General features: G+C 45.3%; 1 protein-coding gene across 2 annotated transcripts in view; it reads right to left on the bottom strand.

Moving 5' to 3' along the window:
- The window catches only part of HCFC2 (host cell factor C2), a 218,503-nt gene that overhangs the window by 25,565 nt on the left and 173,068 nt on the right, over positions 1 to 19,870 (bottom strand). For both annotated transcript variants that reach the window (XM_069228999.1, XM_069229000.1), the window contains exon 12: positions 16,368 to 16,653. In XM_069228999.1, coding sequence (XP_069085100.1) covers positions 16,368 to 16,653 — 286 coding nt within the window. The remainder of the gene's footprint in view (positions 1 to 16,367; positions 16,654 to 19,870) is intronic.

Below are 19,870 nucleotides of genomic sequence, written 5' to 3'. Positions count from 1 at the left end.
GGAGTTTGTGTACGACAGACTCCCAGACCATATACTATTATGGCTACCCTGCACTTACAATGTCTAAGGTTTTGCTTAGACACTGTAGGGGCATAGTGCTCATGCACCTATGCCCTCACCTGTGGTATAGTGCACCCTGCCTTAGGGCTGTAAGGCCTGCTAGAGGGGTGCCTTACCTATGCCATAGGCAGTGTGAGGTTGGCATGGCACCCTGAGGGGAGTGCCATGTCGACTTAGTCATTTTCTCCCCACCAGCACACACAAGCTGGCAAGCAGTGTCTCTGTGCTGAGTGAGGGGTCCCTAGGGTGGCATAAGACATGCTGGAGCCCTTAGAGACCTTCCCTAGCATCAGGGCCCTTGGTACCAGGGGTAAAAGTTACAAGGGACTTACCTGAATGCCGGGGTGTGCCAATTGTGGAGACAAAAGTACAGTTTTAGGGAAAGAACACTGGTGCTGGGGCCTGGTTAGCAAGCCTCAGCACACTTTCAAATCATAACTAGGCATCAGCAAAGGCAAAAAGTCAGGGGGTAACCATGCCAAGGAGGCATTTCCTTACACTTATGCCATGTAATTTCTACACGTTTACTTTAGAATCTTTCTGTTTACCTTTGCATGGTCTAGGAATCTGGAAAACATTGGGGCAGAGCTTGGTGGGGGTGGATGTCGGTGGGCCCTGTAAGGTCAGAATGAAGTGGCTTTATCCTGAACTGCAGTATGTGGCTTCTAAATGAACATTTTACAATACAGCTCTTTAACCTGCTAACAATGCACTTTGCATTTCAAATTGGACTTATGTACACTGTTGCATAAAACATTTTAAAAGTTAGCACTTAACCCTAAGGAAAAAAATCTCCTCAAACATTGACATGCATATCTGCAGTTTCAGCAAAATTAAACTGATAAGGGTCAAATACTCTAGATCTTTCTAAAGACTACTAAACTCATTTATACTGCACCCACGGGATGCCAACCCCACGTCATCAAATGTTTACATCACTGATGACATCATCCATGACACTGCTAAAAACATTACTCCATAAACCTTTATATAATTTTAGAAACCAGAACGCTGGTAGTAAAGGGCATACAGTTATAAAAAGCACTGAATTACTGTGCGTAAACGTGTGGGTGTACAGGATGAAAATATTGCGAACCCAGGATGCAAGTGTGCCAGTGTATGCTGAAAGTTATATGTGTCCTTTTACCAACCAGGAAAGGTGTGGGTGTATGCAGTACTCCATGTTAAAAAGGTACAACCTAGCTGCACGCATCTGATGTGGGGGTGCACAAGAATGTTGCAAAGTATCTGGCATAAAGCGAAAGCCAGGTATCAAAAAAATCTGTGAGAAAAGCAAAACTTATGTTCACAACGGAATAGCGCAAGGTTCCCCCTCTTAGGGCTTTTAGAAGGCCCTGGGACCATCACCTTCCTGAGGCTATGCTGAATAAATATGCAGGGGGAGGAGGGCACCACCTTTCCGGGGCTAATTTAATCATAATATAATGGGGGGGGGGCGTCCTGAGGACCCCCTCAAGCCCCAGAAACAACCACTTCTCCGGGACTATTTATACAAAGTATGCAGGGGGCACCGGGGAGCACAACGTCCCTGGAGCAATTTATTTAAACAAAGAAAGGGGCTCAAAAATAGATTTTGCAGGTGGTCCGTGCTGACCCCCGGCCCTGGGGACCACCACCTCCCTGGGGCCAAATCAAAGAAGGAGGGAGGCCGCGTGGCCTCCCCTGTGGAGCCATACATGGTCCTGGGGACCACCACCCTCCCAGGGCTTGATCCAGCTACCTCCCGAGGTGCCCACCCTCAGGAGGTAGCCATTTGCTTTTGCTTCGAAGAAGCTGACAGCTTCGGCCAAGCAAAAGCCAACACTCTGCTTTCAGCAAGTGGGAGCTGTCACACTGCTGTCACTTTCTGAAAGCAAAGTGTTCATCTCTTTCCCTGTCCACTGTCATGCAGGAGATGGAGATGGAAAATGTCACTTACCCAGTGTACATCTGTTTGTGGCATGTTCCGCTGCAGATTCACATGCTATGCACAGTTCCTGCCATCTAGTGTTGGGCTCGGAGTGTAACAAATTGTTTTTCTTCGAAGAAGTCTTTTCGAGTCACGTGCATGTGCTGCCTCCTGATGTGAGCGGGTACTACTCCAAGGCATTTTGTGAATACCCTTGGGGCTGTTGTTAACCCGAATGGTAACACCTTGAATTGGTAATGTATGCCTTGGATTACAAAAAAGTATTTCCTGTGGGAAGGATGGATGGGTATGTGAAAATATGCATCCTTGAGATCTAATGTTGCCATGTAGTCTTGTTTTTTGAGCAAGGGAATCGCGTCTTGAAGTGTTACCATGTGAAAGTGATCTGATTTGATGTAAAGATTTAGTGTTCGGAGGTCTAATATGGGTCTCAGCGTTTTTTCTTTCTTTGGAATGAGGAAATACAGGGAGTAGACCCCTGTTCCTTTTTGATGGTTGGGTACTAGTTCTATTGCTTGTTTTTGTAACAATGCTTGGACTTCTAGTTGCAACAGGTCTAAGTTTGGACATATTGCGTGCTCTTGGGGGCACATCTGGTGGCAATTGTGGGAATTCTATGCAATAACCATGTTGGATTATGGCTAGGACCCATGCGTCCGTAGTTATGTTTTCCCAGTTGTGGTAGTATGCGGTAAGTCTCCCCCCCACTGGTGTTGAGTGGTGGGGGTTTGTGACATTGAAGTCACAGTTTTGTTTGAGGGGTTTTTGGGCTCTGGAATTTCCCTCTTGCCTTTGGGAATTGTCCACCCCTGTATGTTCCTCGAAAACCTCCCCTTTGGTACTAGCCCTGATATGTGGGTCTGACTTGTGAGGTGGAAGGCTCTGTGGTTTGGGAACGAAACCCCCCTCTAAAGTGCGGCTTTCTAAAAGTGCCTCTGCTCTGTGGGGAGCAGAGCGCGCCCATGGCTTTGGCCGTGTCTGTGTCCTTTTTTAGCTTTTCTATTGCCGTATCCACCTCCGGCCCAAACAATTGTTCTTGGTTGAACGGCATATTTAGCACAGCTTGCTGGATTTCTGGTTTCCGAGTTCCGTAACCATGCGTGCCTACGAATGGTTACCGCAGTGTTCACTGTCCTTGCTGCTGTGTCTGCCGAGTCCATTGCAGACCTTATTTGGTTGTTTGAAATCGTTTGTCCTTCCTCAACAACCTGTTGGGCATGTTTTTGGTACTCCTTGGGCAAGTGCTGGATGATATGTTGCATCTCGTCCCAATGTGCCCTGTCGTAGCGAGCCAGTAGAGCCTGAGAATTGGCAATCCGCCATTGATTGGCTGCCTGTGCTGCCACCCTCTTGCCTGCTGCATTGAATTTCCGACTTTCCTTGTCGGGCGGTGGTGCGTCTCCTGAGGATTGGGAGTTTGCCCTCTTTCGGGCTGCTCCCACTACCACCAAATCTAGAGTTAGTTGCTGTGTTATAAACACTGGGTCCGTTGGGGGAGGTTTATATTTCTTCTCCATCCTAGGAGTGATGGCTCTGCCTTTTACTGGGTCCTGGAACACCTATTTGGCGTGTTTTAACATGCCTGGTAGCATTGGCAAACTTTGGTAAGAGCTGTGAGAAGATGCCAAGGTGTTAAACAAAAAGTCGTCTTCTATGGGCTCTGCATGCATTGCTACATTATGGAAAGTAGCTGCCCTTGAAACCACCTGCATATATGCAGTGCTGTCCTCTGGTGGTGACGGCCTTGCCGGGTAGCAATCGGGACTATTGTCTGAGACCGGTGCATCATGTAAGTCCCATGCATCCAGGTCATCTTGTGTCATCCCCGTGTGTGTTGGCGACTGCGTTGGGGGTGTTGCTACCGAGGACAGGTGTGGTGAATGCAATGAAGGCGGTGGCGAAAACCTTGGTGGTGTCTTGTCTTTTGCCACCTTTGCCCTTGGCTGCATTTCCGCCTCTTGGAATGCTAGCTTTCGCTTCATTTTTATTGGAGGAAGAGTTTGGATTTTCCCTGTGTCCTTCTGTATGTGCAGCCTCCTCTGGGTATGGTCTGGCTCTCCCATGCCTACTTCTTGCTCAAATCTGTGCCCTTGCATTTGGCTCGAAAGGCCGTGCTCTTCTGTATAGGAGCCTGTTTTCGGCTCTGAGGCTGCATGTTTCGACATCAAAGGTTTTGGTACAGTCTTTTTCGGCTCCGAGGAAACCTTCTTGACTTTAGGGGTGTCGAACTCTCGGTGCCAAGATGGGTCGGAGACGGTATCTCGACCGGAGTCGGATGTCTTCGGCTTCTGGGAGGCCTTTTTCGGTGCCGATGTTTGGCACCGTGCTTTCGGGTTAAGCCATGGCCTGTTGGCGGTGGCATCCCCTTGGCCTTTATTATTTTCGAGTGAGTCTTTGCCGGGGTTGATTTACTCTCAGTTTGTTGCTGCGTCTTCGGCTGCTCGCTTTCTGACTCGTCTGAGTCCGAATCTCGAATGGAGAATCTCTCATCTTCCTCGATGTCGATCTGTTCGGCCGGTGTCGACGCCATCTGGAGTCTTCTAGCTCTTCGATCGTGTAGGGTCTTCTTCGATCGAAATGCCCAACAGGCCTCGCAAGTATCCTCCCTGTGTTCCGGAGACAGACACAGATTATAGACCAAGTGTTGGTCTGTATAAGGATTCTTTGCGTGGCAATTCGGGCAGAAACGGAAGGGGGTCCGGTCCATGAGGTACGAAGATGGACGCGGTCGGGCCAACCAGGCCCCGCTGAAGAGTGGAAGCCCCGAAGGGCCGCCGGAGCGCTTCTTTTTTCGATGTCGATGTGCTAACACTAAACCGGTACCGAGCGCGAACAATACAGTCGAATTTTCCGATAACTAGCTAACTTTCCCTGATTCGAAATACGGAGCGAAGAGGAACACGTCCGAACCCGATGGCGGAAAGAAAACAATCTAAGATGGAGTCGACGCCCATGCGCAATGGAGCCGAAAGGGAGGAGTCCCTCGGTCTTGTGACTCGAAAAGACTTCTTTGAAGAAAAACAACTTGTAACACTCCGAGCCCAACACTAGATGGCAGGATAATGCACAGCATGTGTATCTGCAGCTACACATGCCATCAAACATATATATTATCACTGATGACATCATCCAAGCTTCTTTTGTACACACTGCTCTAAAAACGAGTATTACATTAGAGCTATGAAATTAAGTTCAAAACAGCTCAGAAGAATATGAAGAGTCTTCATTGATACTTAAAACTACCATAGGTAAAGCAAGCTTGTGTTATTTGCAACATTAGCCCAATACCATAAACTTCATAGGTAGCTGAAATCATGAGGACTATTGACCACAGAATTAAAGGGTAACCTATTCTGCGCAGAGTGTTCAATCTGTATACAGCTAATCAGGAAAAAACAAGTTCCTCCAGATACTCAGGGCCTGTTAAATAACTAATGCCATACTACGGACAATCTTTACCTGTATCACCCCTGCCAGTCACTGAACCTGCACTGAGAAATTAAGTGGATAGGAGTAGAAAAGCGGGTACTGTTTACACTTTTATTCTATGGTGAAAGAGAGTTTGCTCTGTACCACTATGTTAGCAGACAGTGAAACTAATGGAAAATACACCACAGAGTATTAAAAAGTATCTACTAAGCACAGCATACACTCTATGCAAAACTTGTCCAGAGAGTGATGATTCATTTAAAATAATCAAGGTTTTAAGGTGCTAACAATTGTACTACCTGCAACCTTCATACAGAGGTAAAAACTTTACAGATAGCCCATCTTCTGAAGCAAAACAAACTGATGTACATAGGTTAGTACCTACTGCACACAGTCTTCTATATTACGTTGAAAACGGTCATGCTGAGACGATTTTGTATAATAACTCAAGGCTGCTTACAATACTTAGAATGTAGCACAAAGAATCTTTGCCCAACTGGAAACTTTTTCTGTAGTACTCAAAAACTTGTGTAGAACATAATATACACAAGTTGTCAACTGTCACATGCACAAGGACTTACTCTTCAATACAAAGATTTATAACATGTTCAATACTTCAACATATCTATAATGCTTTATGAGCATATGTGTTTTGAAAACACTTACACCCGTTAGCTAGACCCAGGCTTTACAAAATTAGGTAAAAAGTAATATGGGAGTTACCTGCCGCTACATAAAGTATAAAACAAATTAACACACTCAATGGATGATGTCAAATTATGACTTCAGTGATGTTATCAATGATGCCATTTGATAAGGCAGTGATGTCCTAGAACATGTCATAAGTGATCTCATATAAGAGATCATAAGGAGTGCAAGGCGCAAGTTACAATTAGCTCTGCTAATCACTGGTGAATTTCTGTGTTTTTTTATTTTAGTTCAACACATTAATGTTAATTCACCTAACTATAACGTTACTTTAAACTTTGGTATGTTCAGTGAATGTTAATATACATATATTATACCATGTGAAAAATGCTGATCCTGTGCTGGGATTTGAAAAGGTTATGGAAGCACATTTTCTATACGTTCACACTATCTTTCTTAAACATGTTAGCGCTTTTGTATGTTTAAATCAAAAAGTGCATTATTAGTTTTCTGCAGAGTAATTAATCTACCCTTGAATTCAAATGTACATACTGACATGAAACTATTGCAGTTGAAACACATTTCCTATGACCTGTTAAAGTGTGTTTTCCAGGTTTAGGTTAGCTAGGCCTCAGTTAGGCCTCAATGCCATCTTGTCCAAAATGAATGTCACATCATTATGCTTATTCTCAGTTTGTATTTCTGCCCAACACTACCTGTAGCAAGATGGGGTTTTGATTATTTCTGAATGACATGGTTTTTGAAGAAAGACTATTATAGTTTGAGAAGAAAACAAGTTATTTACCTGTAACCACAGTATTGATATCTTTCATAGATTCACATGCTTGAATCATCTCCGTCGAAGTTGGAGTCCCACTGTACCTTAAAATAGCAGTATAGAGAAATTTTCCATAAAAACGATGTTAAAGTGCATTTACTTTTACAGCTTACCTGCATCATAATCAGAAAAGACCCAAGTCCAGCCAATCAGACGACAGCACCCTCTAGAACCCTTGGCACAGAAGCTCCAGTCTCAGATTTTCCAGCACAAATGAAAGAAAATGTTAAGGAAACATAAGGGAAGCCTAAATGGGCAGGGAGGTGGGTTGCATGTGAATCTATGAAAAATACCAATACTGGAGAACTATAGTTATAGGTAAGTAACTCATTTTCGTCGACAGTATTGGATCTTTCATAGAGTCATATGCTTGAATCAGAACAGCAAGCAGTTTCAAAATATTATGTACTCAAGCTTGTTATACATTGTGGATGGCAGGTAGTAAAATAATAGCAATATAAAAGTAGTAATAGTATTATTAAAAATAATAATAATAATAATAATAATAGTAATAATGTCAATAAAATAATAACAATGAGCAAAATATACATTTGTCATCTGTGGTGCCCAATATGTAATTGAGAAATAATAGTGAAAACAGAGGCTCACCTTACTGCAACAGATGTTGTAACACAGCCTGCCGGACTGCTGCATCGCTGCAGTGTGATGAGTCTCAACAACAGTGTAGAGTGAACATGTGTACACTCTTCCATGTTGCAGCACAACAAATCTTCCCCACTGGAACATCTGTGAACAATGCAGCCAAAGTGGAAACAGCTCTTGATGAGTGTGCTTTTGCTTTGGAGGAAAGAGGTTTTCCTGCTGTAGGATGGCAAAATTGTATTGTTGCTGAAATCCATCTTGCAATTGTTGCTTTTGTAACAGCAGAGCCCTTTCGTGACTGTGCATATGCAACAAACAGCTGTGCTGATTTTCCAAAGGGTTTGGTACAGCGTAAATAAAATTTGAGACATCATCTTATGTCTAAAGTATGCAAAGATTGCTCTGCTGGGGTGTTTAGATTTGGGAAAAAAAAAGTCCGTAAGACAACAGGTTTGTTAAGATGAATTTGTGAGGGTACCTTTGGAATACACTTTGGATTAGTTCTTAACATTACTCCTTCACCTGTAAAATTTAGGAAAGCCTCTCGGGTTGTGAACGCCTAAATCCCACTCACCCTTATAGCGGATGTTCAGGTCAACAGTGTAGCCACTTTCCAGGTAAGGAATTTCAAGTCCGCTTTGTGAATTGGCTCAAATGGCGGTTTAATCAATTGAGCAAGGACTGTATAAATGCCATTCCAGAGGTGGTGGACGGATTGGAGGGAAGACACAGAATAAGCCCTTCATGAATAGTTTGATTATTCTTTTTGAGCAAATCAATGTATTCTGGGAAGAGCATCTGTATCTGGATATGGCTGCCAGATGTACTCTCACAGAGGTATGCATCGAACCTGAATGAGCAAGGGAGAGGAGATAAGGTAATGTGAGCTCCGGTGATGCTTTCAGCGGGTGCAAGTTTTGTTTGACAACATAAACAAAATCTCTTCCATTTTATTCTGTAAGACTTGTTGGTTGAATCTGATCTTGCAAGGATATCTTTGCGGTACTGTGGAATGTCTATTTTTTCAAAGTCATGGAATTCAGGAGCCGTGCATATATTTGAAGAGAGTCTGGGTCAGGGTGCAGAACTTGGCCCTGATTCCTCATCACCAGAGTTTGTTTGTTGGAGAAGCGAATCAGCTTGGTCTTGGAAAGAAGAAGAAGCTCTGTGAACCAGTGTTGCCTGGGCCACCTGCGAGCTATTAGAATTAAACAGCACTTCTCTGCTTTCGTCTTTCTGAGCACTCGGTATCATGGGGCTAGTGAGGAAAAGCATATGCAAATATCCCTGACCATCTTATCGAAAGGGTATTCCCCAATGATCCTGGGAGTCATGCCATTGGCAATGGCATTTGTTGTTCTCGTTCGTAGCGAAGAGGTCTAATTCTGGTTTGTCCCACAGGTGAAAAATTTTGTTGAGTTCTACTTGATTCAACTCCCATTTGTGGCAACTCTCCATGGATCTGCTGAGTGTGTCCGTCAAGTTGTTGCTTGCCCCTGACCCGTGTTCGGCCTTCAGAGATATGTTGTGCGCTTTAAGCCAATGCCATAGGTGTTGTGCTACTTTGGAGAGTGCTTTCAACCTTGCACCTCCTTGTTTGTTTATATAATGCATGTTGGTCGTGTTGTCCATACGTACCAGCACTGCAGATCCTTGTATGTGAGGTAAAAATGCCTGGAGAGTGAGGAAGATGGCTTTGCGCTCCAAACGGTATCTATGCATGGAACTTTGTGAAATGGTACATTTGCCCTGAATTTGTAGGTCTTGAAGATGCCCACCCTAACCTTCCAGAGAGGCATCTGTTGTGATGATGAAGTCTGCTATGAATGGTAGGAAGGAAAGGTCTTTGAAAATGTGAGGGATGCGAGTCCACCATTCCAACGCCTGGATCATCCTTGGAGTTACTGTTATGAGGTCTTCGAAGGAGCCTTCTGTCTGAATCCACTGTTTTTGAAGGTCTTCCTGTAAGGGAAGCATTTTCAAGCATGCAAAGGGAACAAGGTTTATTGCAGAAGACATCATTCCTAGTAAAGACTTGAATCAACGCACTGAAACAGACTTTCTTTTGGATATCATTAGAGCCAGCTGAGTTAATATTTGTTGCCTTGCTGTAGTGAGAAATGCTTTGTCTTGTTTGGTATTCAGGATGGATCCTATAAAGATGGTCCCCTGTTGAGAGACAGTATTTGATTTTGGAAGGTTCAAAGTGAGTCCTAAGTTGTGGAACAGACTCATACAATCCCTTGTGGCTTTGGCCGTTTGAGCAGGTGTTCATGCCTGTAGCAATCACTTGTCTAGTTATGGAAATATTTCGTGACCACTTGTTCTGAGAGCTGCTGCCACTGGGGCTAGGCATTTTGTAAAAATGCATGGTGCTGATTTGGGGCCAAATGGGAGGACTTTGAATTGGTAACGAGTGTCAGCTATGGTCAAACGGATACATTTGTCTTGTTTCGGGTGTATGGGAATGTGGAAATATGTATCCTGCAGGTCGAGAGTGGTCATAAAATCCCCATGGTTTAGGAGACAGAGGATGTCGTTAGAGTGACCATGCAGAATGATTGCTTCCTGAGGAATTTGTTGAGGTTTCTGAGGTCCAAAATGGGCCTCCATTCTCCTGATTGCTTTTGTATTAGGAAAAAACGAGAATAGAAGCCTGTGCCTTTCTGGTTGGAAGGTACTTCCTTGTTCACTCCTTTGGCTATCATGATGTGAGCTTCTCTTTGCAATATGTGAAGATGAGGCGGGCGCCCCTTTTGGTGGCATGTTTGGCGGCTTGTGAATGAATTCCAGTGTATGACCATGGGGTATCAGATCTAGTACACATTTGTCCGTTATTTCCTGCTTTTGTGAGAGATGTTTGGAAATATTTGTGCCCAATGTTTGAGAATTGGTAGTAGCTGTCACCAGATTGGAATCACTGCTTGCAGACAGTGTCCCTGGATTGAGAGGGCTGTCTTCTTCTTCCTGCCTGTTTGTTGCTGGCCACTGATGGTGGTGCACAGTATTGTTGCTGCTGGTCTGAAGGGCTAAACTGTGAATGAAAGGGCTGATTATAGCGCGGATAGCCTCCTCTGTATGCGGAAAGACCTCTGCCTAGAGCTCCGCAAACAGGAATCCTGCGAAACTGTAGTGTGCCCAAAAACGTAGCTGTGTCTGTCTTGATGGCGAGTAAGCATTGTCAATATTCTTTCCAAAAGGTGTTTCCCCATCGTATGGCATGTCAAGTATTTTGGATTGTACCTCTGGCCTAAAGGATGTAGCTTTCAGCCATCCTTGCCTCCGCAAGACAGCAGCCCCTGCAACCTGCCGGAACCTGGTGGAGTCGATATCCATCGCACAGTCTATTATTTCTGAGGATGTGCGATCCCCTTCCTGTAATATTTTGCGGGCTTCCGATTTTCTGTCTTCAGGAATCAGGTCTAGAAGGGCACCTATGTCTGACCATACTTGTCTGTTGTAGCGGCCCAAGATGGCTAATGAATTTGCTGCTCTAATTGTTATGGCAAACATACTGGAGAAACGCTTACCAATATTATCTAAGTGCCTGTCCTCTTTGTCAGGTACTCCTGAGATGACTGGAGTAGAAGGATTCTTGGAACGCCTTTGGGCTGTTTGAGAAACAACTGAGTCAGCCCTAGGGTGCCCTGCTAGGCAGGCAGTGTCAGGTGCCTTGTACTTATTAGCTATGCGTAGCACAACTGCTGCCATGGGTGCTGGAGTTCTCATAAGTTTAAGGCCCTCTTCCCAGATGTGGTCTATTACCGGAATGGCCCGAACAGACTTCCTTGCTTGATCTTTGAAGTCACATAAGAAGCATTCAGAATGCTTTACTGTGTTAGGCAAGTCAAATCTGACTGCTGCTCTCTGCATTAAATTGTGGAAACCCCCAATGTCTTTGGGAGGGGAGTCCGAAAGTTGCGGCACTGGAGAGGAAGACACAGAAAGAAGATAATCATCCCATTTATCTTGAGGCGGGTGGGTGTCTTGTAGTTCACCTTCTTCCCTGTCATTTTGAGATGAAGGGTCATCTCTTGGTGGTGCTGCTACTGACGATTATGGAGTCTTTCTTGGTTGACAGATGGTGGAATAGGCTTGGTGTCTCCAAAATGTTGTGGAGGAGGTGGTGGAACATCGTCCATTGTTTCAGGAAAGCATCTCCGGTAATCTTGCAACACAGCGTGTAGTTCTTGGACTAACTGCGATGGCATCTGTATTCCGTTCCTTGGGTGTTCTAAGGAGGATACCTATGAGTAGGATGAGGCATATAGTAGTCCCCATATTATGAGTCATTCCTTCCTCATCATCATCTTGGTACTTTACTTGTAGCTGAGAAGGGCTATCAGCTGGGCCAAATAGACCTTCATCGTCAGTCGTCTAAATCCAGCAGATTACTGGGAGAAGTGTCCTGCGGTTTTAGGAAGGTTTTGGTGATTTTAAGATAGACTGATGGTGTTGTTGACGATGTCATCGACGAAGGGATGGAAGTCGACCGAGGTGGCATTAATAATGATGATTCTGCAATCATGACATCATTGAAAGGGACGATGGTCTTGTTGATGAGACATCAAAGGTGGAGTCTTCGTCGATGTTGCAGTCTTTGTTGACTGTGAAATCTTTGTCGTCGGTCGTTATCGTTATCGACGACCGCATCGTCGACATGGAAATTCTCATCGACCGTATGGAAGTATGTGATAAAAGCCTCACAGATGGAGTTGAGGGCTCGGAAGAAGAAGCTTTTGAGGAGACTTTAACAGATTTCTTCTTTTTGCCACTGCCTGACAGCTCATGGAGTGAGTTTTTAGGGATATTCTAGTTGCCTCAGGGGATTCCCTGATCATCAGACCATGTCTTTTTTTTTTTCTTTTAAAGAAAACAGAGGAGGTGTCGCTTTCATCCGAGGAGATGTCTCTTTGTGGTTTGGATTTCTGTAACCACAAAAGAAGACTCGCTTCTCTATCTCTAAGGGTCTTGGTAGAGAAAGTTCTGCATACCTTGCAGTCCTTAGGCTTGTGGTCAGGATGGAGAAGTAGAGGCAGCTTTTATGTGGATCGTCCACGTGTAAACTCCTCTTCCCACACGTTTTGCAGGATCTTAAGAGATCTTTTATAGTAATACCTGACTTCTTGATGTATAAGTTACTTACCTTCTGTAACAATATTTCTGGTAGAGACATATTCTAGTTGCAGATTCCTTACCTTGGAATTTCCCCCAGGCATCAGACTAGATACGGAGATTTTGTTTCGAGCAATACCCTTCCACGTCGTTAGGTTGCGTTGGATGTCCCCCTCGGGCGTCGTTGCCGTTGTAGGTTCCGTGATGACATCGGGAGTGATACATAGATGCCGCCTGTAGGAAGCTGGCTCTGTATATACTATATCAAAATAGTGTGCTCAGAGGCTTAACAGAAGCTAAAGTAGATAATACTAATGCTATCTTTTGTGGTAGTGTGGTCGAGCAGTTAGGCTTATCAGAGGGTGGTGCAAAGCATTTGTTGTACACACACACAGACAATAGAAGAAGCACTCACTCAATGACTCAATTCCAGACCAATGATTTTTATTTACCAAAAATATTTTATATTAATTTATTTTTAGAACCACAAGATTGAAGTTGCAGGTAAGTACTTCAACAGTTTTGTATTTCACATATATATCAATAGCACTGTTTGAAAATCGATACGTTTTACAGTTTTTGAAATACTGGCAATTATCTGTTTTAAAAGTTGACAGTGAAACTTTCAGAAACAGTTCCTGGGGTGAAGAAAAGTTAGATCGATGTACAGGTAAGTACAACACTTACAGTTTCAGTCTCCGAGGGCTTGGTAGTCCACAGAAGGGGGTTCAAGTTAATCCCAAACACCCACCACCGACAACACGGGCCGGCCGGGTGCAGAGGTCAAAGTGTAGACAAAATTAAAGTGGGCTCTTATGGAGACTGGGGGCACTTAGATTGAGATCTGCAGACAGGTAAGTACCTGTGTCTTCGGAAGGGAGACCTGGGGGGTTTAGAGGAGCATTGGGGTTAGGGGGACACAGGTAGGCACCAAACAAACAAACTGGAGCGGCCAGGCGCAGACAAGATGTCGGGTTTCCAATGATTCTCTATGAGGGGACTCGGGGTCACTCAGAGGCTGCAGGTGAGGTCCAGTGGGTCGTCTTGGGCAAATCAAAGCTGGACAGGGAGGAGGGCCACCTGCTGAACATTGCTGCACCAGAGGTCAGGTTCTCCAGGGGCTGGGGGCTGCAGGTGCAGTGTGTCTTTAGGCGTCAGATGTGTTCGTCCGGAGCTTTCGCTGTCAGGGGGGTCCATGGGATTCCCTCTGCAGGTGTCGTCATGGAGGGGTGCAGAGGTCAACCCAGGTTGGGCACCTGCTCAGAATCACCTGGGCATTCTCTCTAGTTGGTGGTGCCACCTGGACACAGGCCGTGGGCGTCTGGTGCAGAGTGGTCAGAACTCACGCATTTGGAATGAGGCTAGATTCATTGGTTGTTGGTTTCTTCTTGGACAGAGTCGTTGTCCACAGGAGTACTTTTGGGTGCAGGGCACTCCTCTGGAGTTTGGCAGAGGTCGTTGGTTCCGCTGGATGCGTCCCTGTTCTAGTGCAGGTTCTTTGAAGCTGGAGACAGGCTGGTAGGGCTGGGGACAAGTCAGTTGTGGTCTTCCTTCTCTGCTGGGGGTTTTAGCTATGCAGTCCTTCTTGTCAGGTCGCAAGGAATCTGGTGAGCTGGGTTCAGGGAGGCCCTTAAATCCCAGATTTAGGGACGTTTTAGGGGTGAGAGAGCAGTAGCCAATGACTACCGTCCCTGAGGGGGGCTACATCCTCCTTGTGCCCACTCCCTTTGGGGAGTGGGGCCCGGACCTAATCCTATTGGTCCCTGTTATCCAAACCAAGATGGAGGATTCTGCAGGGAGGGGGTCGCCTCAGCTCTGGACACCTTAGGGGTGGTCACTCCTCCCTGTTTTCCCACTGGACTTGCCGCCAAAAGTGGGGCTTTGTCTGAGGGGGAGCTGAGGGGGGAGACCAACTCCAATAGCTGGAATGCCCTCGGGCACTGTAACCCAAGGCATCAGCCTTTGAGGCTCACCGCCAGGTGTTACAGTTGCTGTAGGGGGGTGGTGTGAAGCACCTCCACCCAAGACAGGCTTTGTTTCTGACCACAGAGAGGACAAAGGCTCTCACCCCATGTGGTCATAAACGTGTCTGAAAGTGGCAGACTGGCACAGACAGGTCAGTCCTGCACTAGCAGAGTGGCTAACATAGACGGGGCATCTCTAAGATGCCCTCTGGGTGAATTTTTCAATAAATTCCACACTGGCATCAGTGGGGGTTTATTGTGCTGAGAAGTTTGATATCAAACTTCCCAGTATTCAGTGAAGCCATTATGGAGCTGTGGAGTTCATAATGACGAACTCCCAGACCATATAGTCAATATGGCTACACTGCACTTACAATGTCTAAGAATGGACTTAGACACTGTAAGGGCATATTGCTCATGCAGTTATGCCCTCACCTGTGGCATAGCGCACCCTGCTTAGGGCTGTAAGGCCTGCATTGGTCGTACCTAAGCCACAGGCAGTGGTTTGTGGGCATGGCACCCCAAAAGGGGTGCCATGTCGACTATCCCTTTTTCTCCCCACCAGCACACACAAGCTGCAAGGGCAGTGTACATGTGATCAAAGATTATGGTCAATATCATGTGACTGATGATGAAAAATTGGCCACAGATGTACCGTAGTGAATTACTTTAAATCCTAGTGAGGAATAGGAACCCTTAGGAGAAGACTTTATTTTAGTTAGGCACTAGGGGGCCATGGTGGATTCCTATGCCTTCAGCAAGAGAACTGCTCATGCTTTCCAACAACCTGGAGATTAAGAGAGCTGGGTTGATATTTTTTAGTTACTTATTTCTATACAATATTGTCCAGGAAGTGCTGATTGAAACTGCCCACCAAAATTTTAGATTTTCAGACTATATCCAGAAAGTATATCACAAAGTTCATAAGTAACAAGTTAATGTCGAGGGCTCAGGACTTAAGCAGATATGCAGATTTTTTTTTAAAAACTAACAGCTCTGAGAAGCTCCTGCACTGGAATTTCCAGGAGTTTGAGGAAGAATGAGGTCTAGAGGGTCCATGGCCACTGAAAAAAATGTAGACTGAACAAGTCAAATAGAGCACTCAACTCTGGAGAACATTAATAGCTACCAGAAAGAACAAGAAGAGGGACTGTTATGGAGTTGGCAGACACACAAGAGTTAGGAGGTTGACACCAAGGCAGGGTTGCATGAACCTCAGGTTTTCTGACATGCAATTCTAAGATATCAGTCTCAAAGACCTGGGACGAGACCAGTGTTTAAATTGTAAAAATCATAAGTACCAGGGCTCTCATCAGGCGGTCACTGCATCTTGCACCATACATTTTCCTTGCTATGCTGCCTATGATAGAAACAACACAACTACTAACATCACACTTATAGAAGTGTGACAATTCAAACGATTCCAGGCCCCCAAACCTATAAGAATGGCTTGGGTGGCAAGTAATAGTCATTTCTAATATATAATGAATTATTAATTAAATGTTGTTGTCTTCCCTTATATAGCCAGACAGCACCACCTTGTGGCAGACTGTCACAAGCGCCGGTGTTGACAATTAGGTTTTGGTACCGAGCTCCAGAAACCACCACCTCAAATTAAGCACTGGACAAGACTTACAAATGAGGCTCATATACAGGCCTGGGGAACCCGGAAAGTCATCTATGATATTTATGAAGTATGAGTTGTACAGGAAACACTTTCCTGGATGGATGCTTCTGAATTTATTGAAACCTTGCTTTAAATGAGAACGTGAATGCTCACCTTGAAGCCATCGAACTTGTGTGGCTGGCCCATAGCCTTTCTCATTCTTTGCAGAAATCCGGAAGACAATTGCAGGCTTGGAGGAACAGTCAACATGAGCATTTGCAAGCTGTGCTGTTGTTACAGTGCAGGAGGTCTTGAGTCCACAGTAAATTTTCATGAACACAAGCTGAAGTGGATTCTCGAGTAGGTGAGTTGTACGGATAGCAAGGTAAGCAGAATATTCGAGGATGTTTCCACTGGGGGAAGATGGCGTCTCCCAAGAAAGATGGATGCAATCTACATTCTGTACAACAGTGACAAATCACACACAGATTTTGAATTACTTTACTTGGTGAAGAAAAAAAACATGCCTTTGCTACATTATTTAAACTTCAAACCAATGATATCCTTTACGTTTTTTAAAGAAAACCAACCTTACCTTTACATTTTATGTTCTAGTCTTGAAATATTAGATAATATTTTAATCTTACCACACGAAACTGAGACTTTTGATTGCTCCATAGATATATTTGTTGCATCCACTCAGTGAAAGCTACCCACATTCCAGATAACATAAGCAGTTTTTTTTAATTGCCCAAGTGCGATATTGTTTTTTTCTTACCTGTAACTCTAGTTTACCACCAAAACCAAAAAGGATTTCCGCCAATGCACAAGACTCCAGAACACATTTTCATTGAGAAATACTACTCAAAGAAAAATCCTATACTAATCCTATTAAAACTCACATTTTAACACTTACAATACCACTTTAAGGCTCTACAGAGCAACACGGTCCCACACATTACCAAGCAGTAAATCTGAAAAGAAAAAAGGAGTTCTTAATAAAATATAACTGAGGAAATATTGAATAATATTGGCATGAGGCCTGATGTGAAGGCTCCTAAAAACCCCTTTTCTTGCAAGATATTGATGGACTGGATTGTGTATTATGGTAGGCGGAGCCACAATAAAGGAGATTAAAAACTGGAAACCTGGATCTAGTCAAAGAAAGACCACATGGTCATAGTTCTTGTTACAAATTTCAATCAATCTGCTTCCTCTACAAAAAAAGGATGAAGAATTGATTTCAGTTCAGGGCATGTAATGCTCTCACATTTGAACGTACAATCTCTCTTAAAATAAGTTAAGCCATCATCAAGAGCTTCAAAATTCTGCACAGACGCCTCATTGAGAAGTAAAAGGTGTGGATCAAGTTCGATACTGTGAAGGAGAGAACAGGACTGCACAGAAATGCCCTGTCTGGTTTATCTGGCAAAAGAAGATTGTCTGGTAACCCCCTTCACTTGGCCGGTTTAGACATGTGAGAATGATATTGTGCTACTTGTGCTTCAACCGAAGCTTTGGCAGTAGTAGGATAAACAGAATAGCATAAAGAAAGGATTAAGCCGTCAGAAGATCATTGCACCAGGAATTAGGTCAGGGAACCTGAATCCCCCACTTTTGGCGTGTTTCTCAGTATGTTTGACTGTATTCACTGGGATCCTGCTAACCAGGACCCCCAGTGACTGAGCTCTCTCCTCTAAATTTGGTTGCTAGTAATGTTTTATCCCCACAATTGGCATACTGATGCCCCTATACAAGTCCCTAGTATATGGTACCTAGGTACCCAAGGCATTGGGGATCCAGGAGATCCCTATGGGCTGCAGCAGTTCTTCTGCCACCCATAGGGAGCCCACACAAAGGGTTCTGCAGGCCTGCCATTGCAGTCTGCGGGAGAGTCACTGTAAGCCACCCCTATGGAAGGTCCTCTCAGCCCACATGGCAGGGTGCAGGTACCTGTGTGTGAGGGCACACCTGCACTACCAGAGGTGCCCTCACAAACCCCAGTCCCATTTTATGTGTACTGGACATAGGTCACTACCAGTGTCCAGCTACATAATGGTAACTTCATACCTGGGCATATTTGGTATCAAACATGTCTGAATCATACCCCAATACTGTTGCAAGTATTGGAAGTATGATTCCAGGAACTCTGGGGGCTCCTTAGAGGACCCCCAGCATTGCTAACACCAGTCTTATGGGTTTTCCGGTCAGCCCAGCTGCTGCCACCCCTTAGACAGGTTTCACCCCTCATGCTGCTTGATCTGATCAAGCCCAGGAAGGCAGAACAAAGGTTTTCTTTTGGGAGAGGGAGGTAGCCTCCCCAAGCCACTGGTTTGCTTTGAAGGGCACATTTGGTGCCCTCCGTGCATAAACCAGTCCACACCGGTTAAGGGACCACCAGTCCCTAATATTGCATGAAACTGGACAATGGAAAGGGGAGTGACCACTCCCCTGTCCATCACCATCCCAGGGGTGGTGCCCAGAGCTCATCCAGAGGGTCCCTGGGTTCTGCCATCTTGATTCCAAGGTTGTCAGGGAACTATGGGAGCATCTGAGTGGCCAGGCAGGTGACGTCAGAGGCACCCTCTGTTAGGTATTTACCTGGTTAGGTGACCAAGGCCCCTCTTTGGGCTATATAGGGTCTTCTTCTGGGGTGGGCGTAGGAACGTACCCTCTTTCTTGGCATGGTTACCCCCATTTTCTGCCTGATGCCAGTGTGCTTGACTGTGTCTACTGGGATCCTGCTAATCAGGACCCCAGTAGTTATGCTCTCTCCCTTCAAAACGGTTGTTGGATAATGTTAAAGTATTTCATCCACAATTGGCATACTGGTGCCCCCTTATAAGTCCCTGGTATATGGTACCCAGGGCATTGGGGTTCCAGGGGATCCCTATGGGCTGCAGCATATATTTTGCCACCCATAGGGAGCCCATTCAAAGGCTTCTGCAGGACTGCCACTGCAGCCTGCGTTAAAAGGTGCAAGCACCCTTTCACTGCCATTACACTGCACCAGGTAAATTATAAGTTACCCCTTAGTCAGGCCCTCCAGACCTGAAGGCAGGGTGCAAAAAACCTGTGCGTGAGAGCAGCCCGGCACTAGCAGAGGTGCCCTCACGACCTTCAGGGCCTTTTTCCCTGACTGTGGGGACGTCATTTTACGTGTATACAAGACATAGGTCACTACCTCTGTCCAGCCACATTATGCCGACTCCGAACATAGGCATGTTTGGTATCAAACATGTTGGAATCATACCCCAAGGCTTTTGCAAGCATTCACTGTGGGGGCTCCTTTGAGGACCCCCTAGCATTGGCATTCCAATTCTGAGTTGCTGAGAGCCCCCTTCAACTCTTCCTCCTGGGTGGAGTCCACCTGGTCCTTCCTGGTCCCGGGCAGCGACATTTTCTGATAACCTTGAGCTTTGCATGTGCCAAGGCTTGTTGGCAGACTCCAGGGACGCAAATCAGACTTCAATCCTCCATCCAGCGTGGGACATCACTTGCACCCTCCAGGAACCCGAATTCGTCTTCTTGGGTGCAGTACCGACTGTTCTTCTTCACCGGTGGTTCTTCTTTTGCACTTTCACCCGGCTTAACAGGGGCTCCTGTTCTTCCTGGATTCTTCTGTGCTTCTTGGACTTGGTCCCCTTCTTTCACAGGTCTTCTTGTCCAGGAATCCA

This window comes from Pleurodeles waltl, chromosome 4_1, assembly GCF_031143425.1.
Source record: "Pleurodeles waltl isolate 20211129_DDA chromosome 4_1, aPleWal1.hap1.20221129, whole genome shotgun sequence".
NCBI classification, from domain to species: domain Eukaryota; kingdom Metazoa; phylum Chordata; class Amphibia; order Caudata; family Salamandridae; genus Pleurodeles; species Pleurodeles waltl.
Note: the sequence above shows the minus strand (reverse complement) of the source record. Positions and strands in the feature narration are given on the sequence as shown.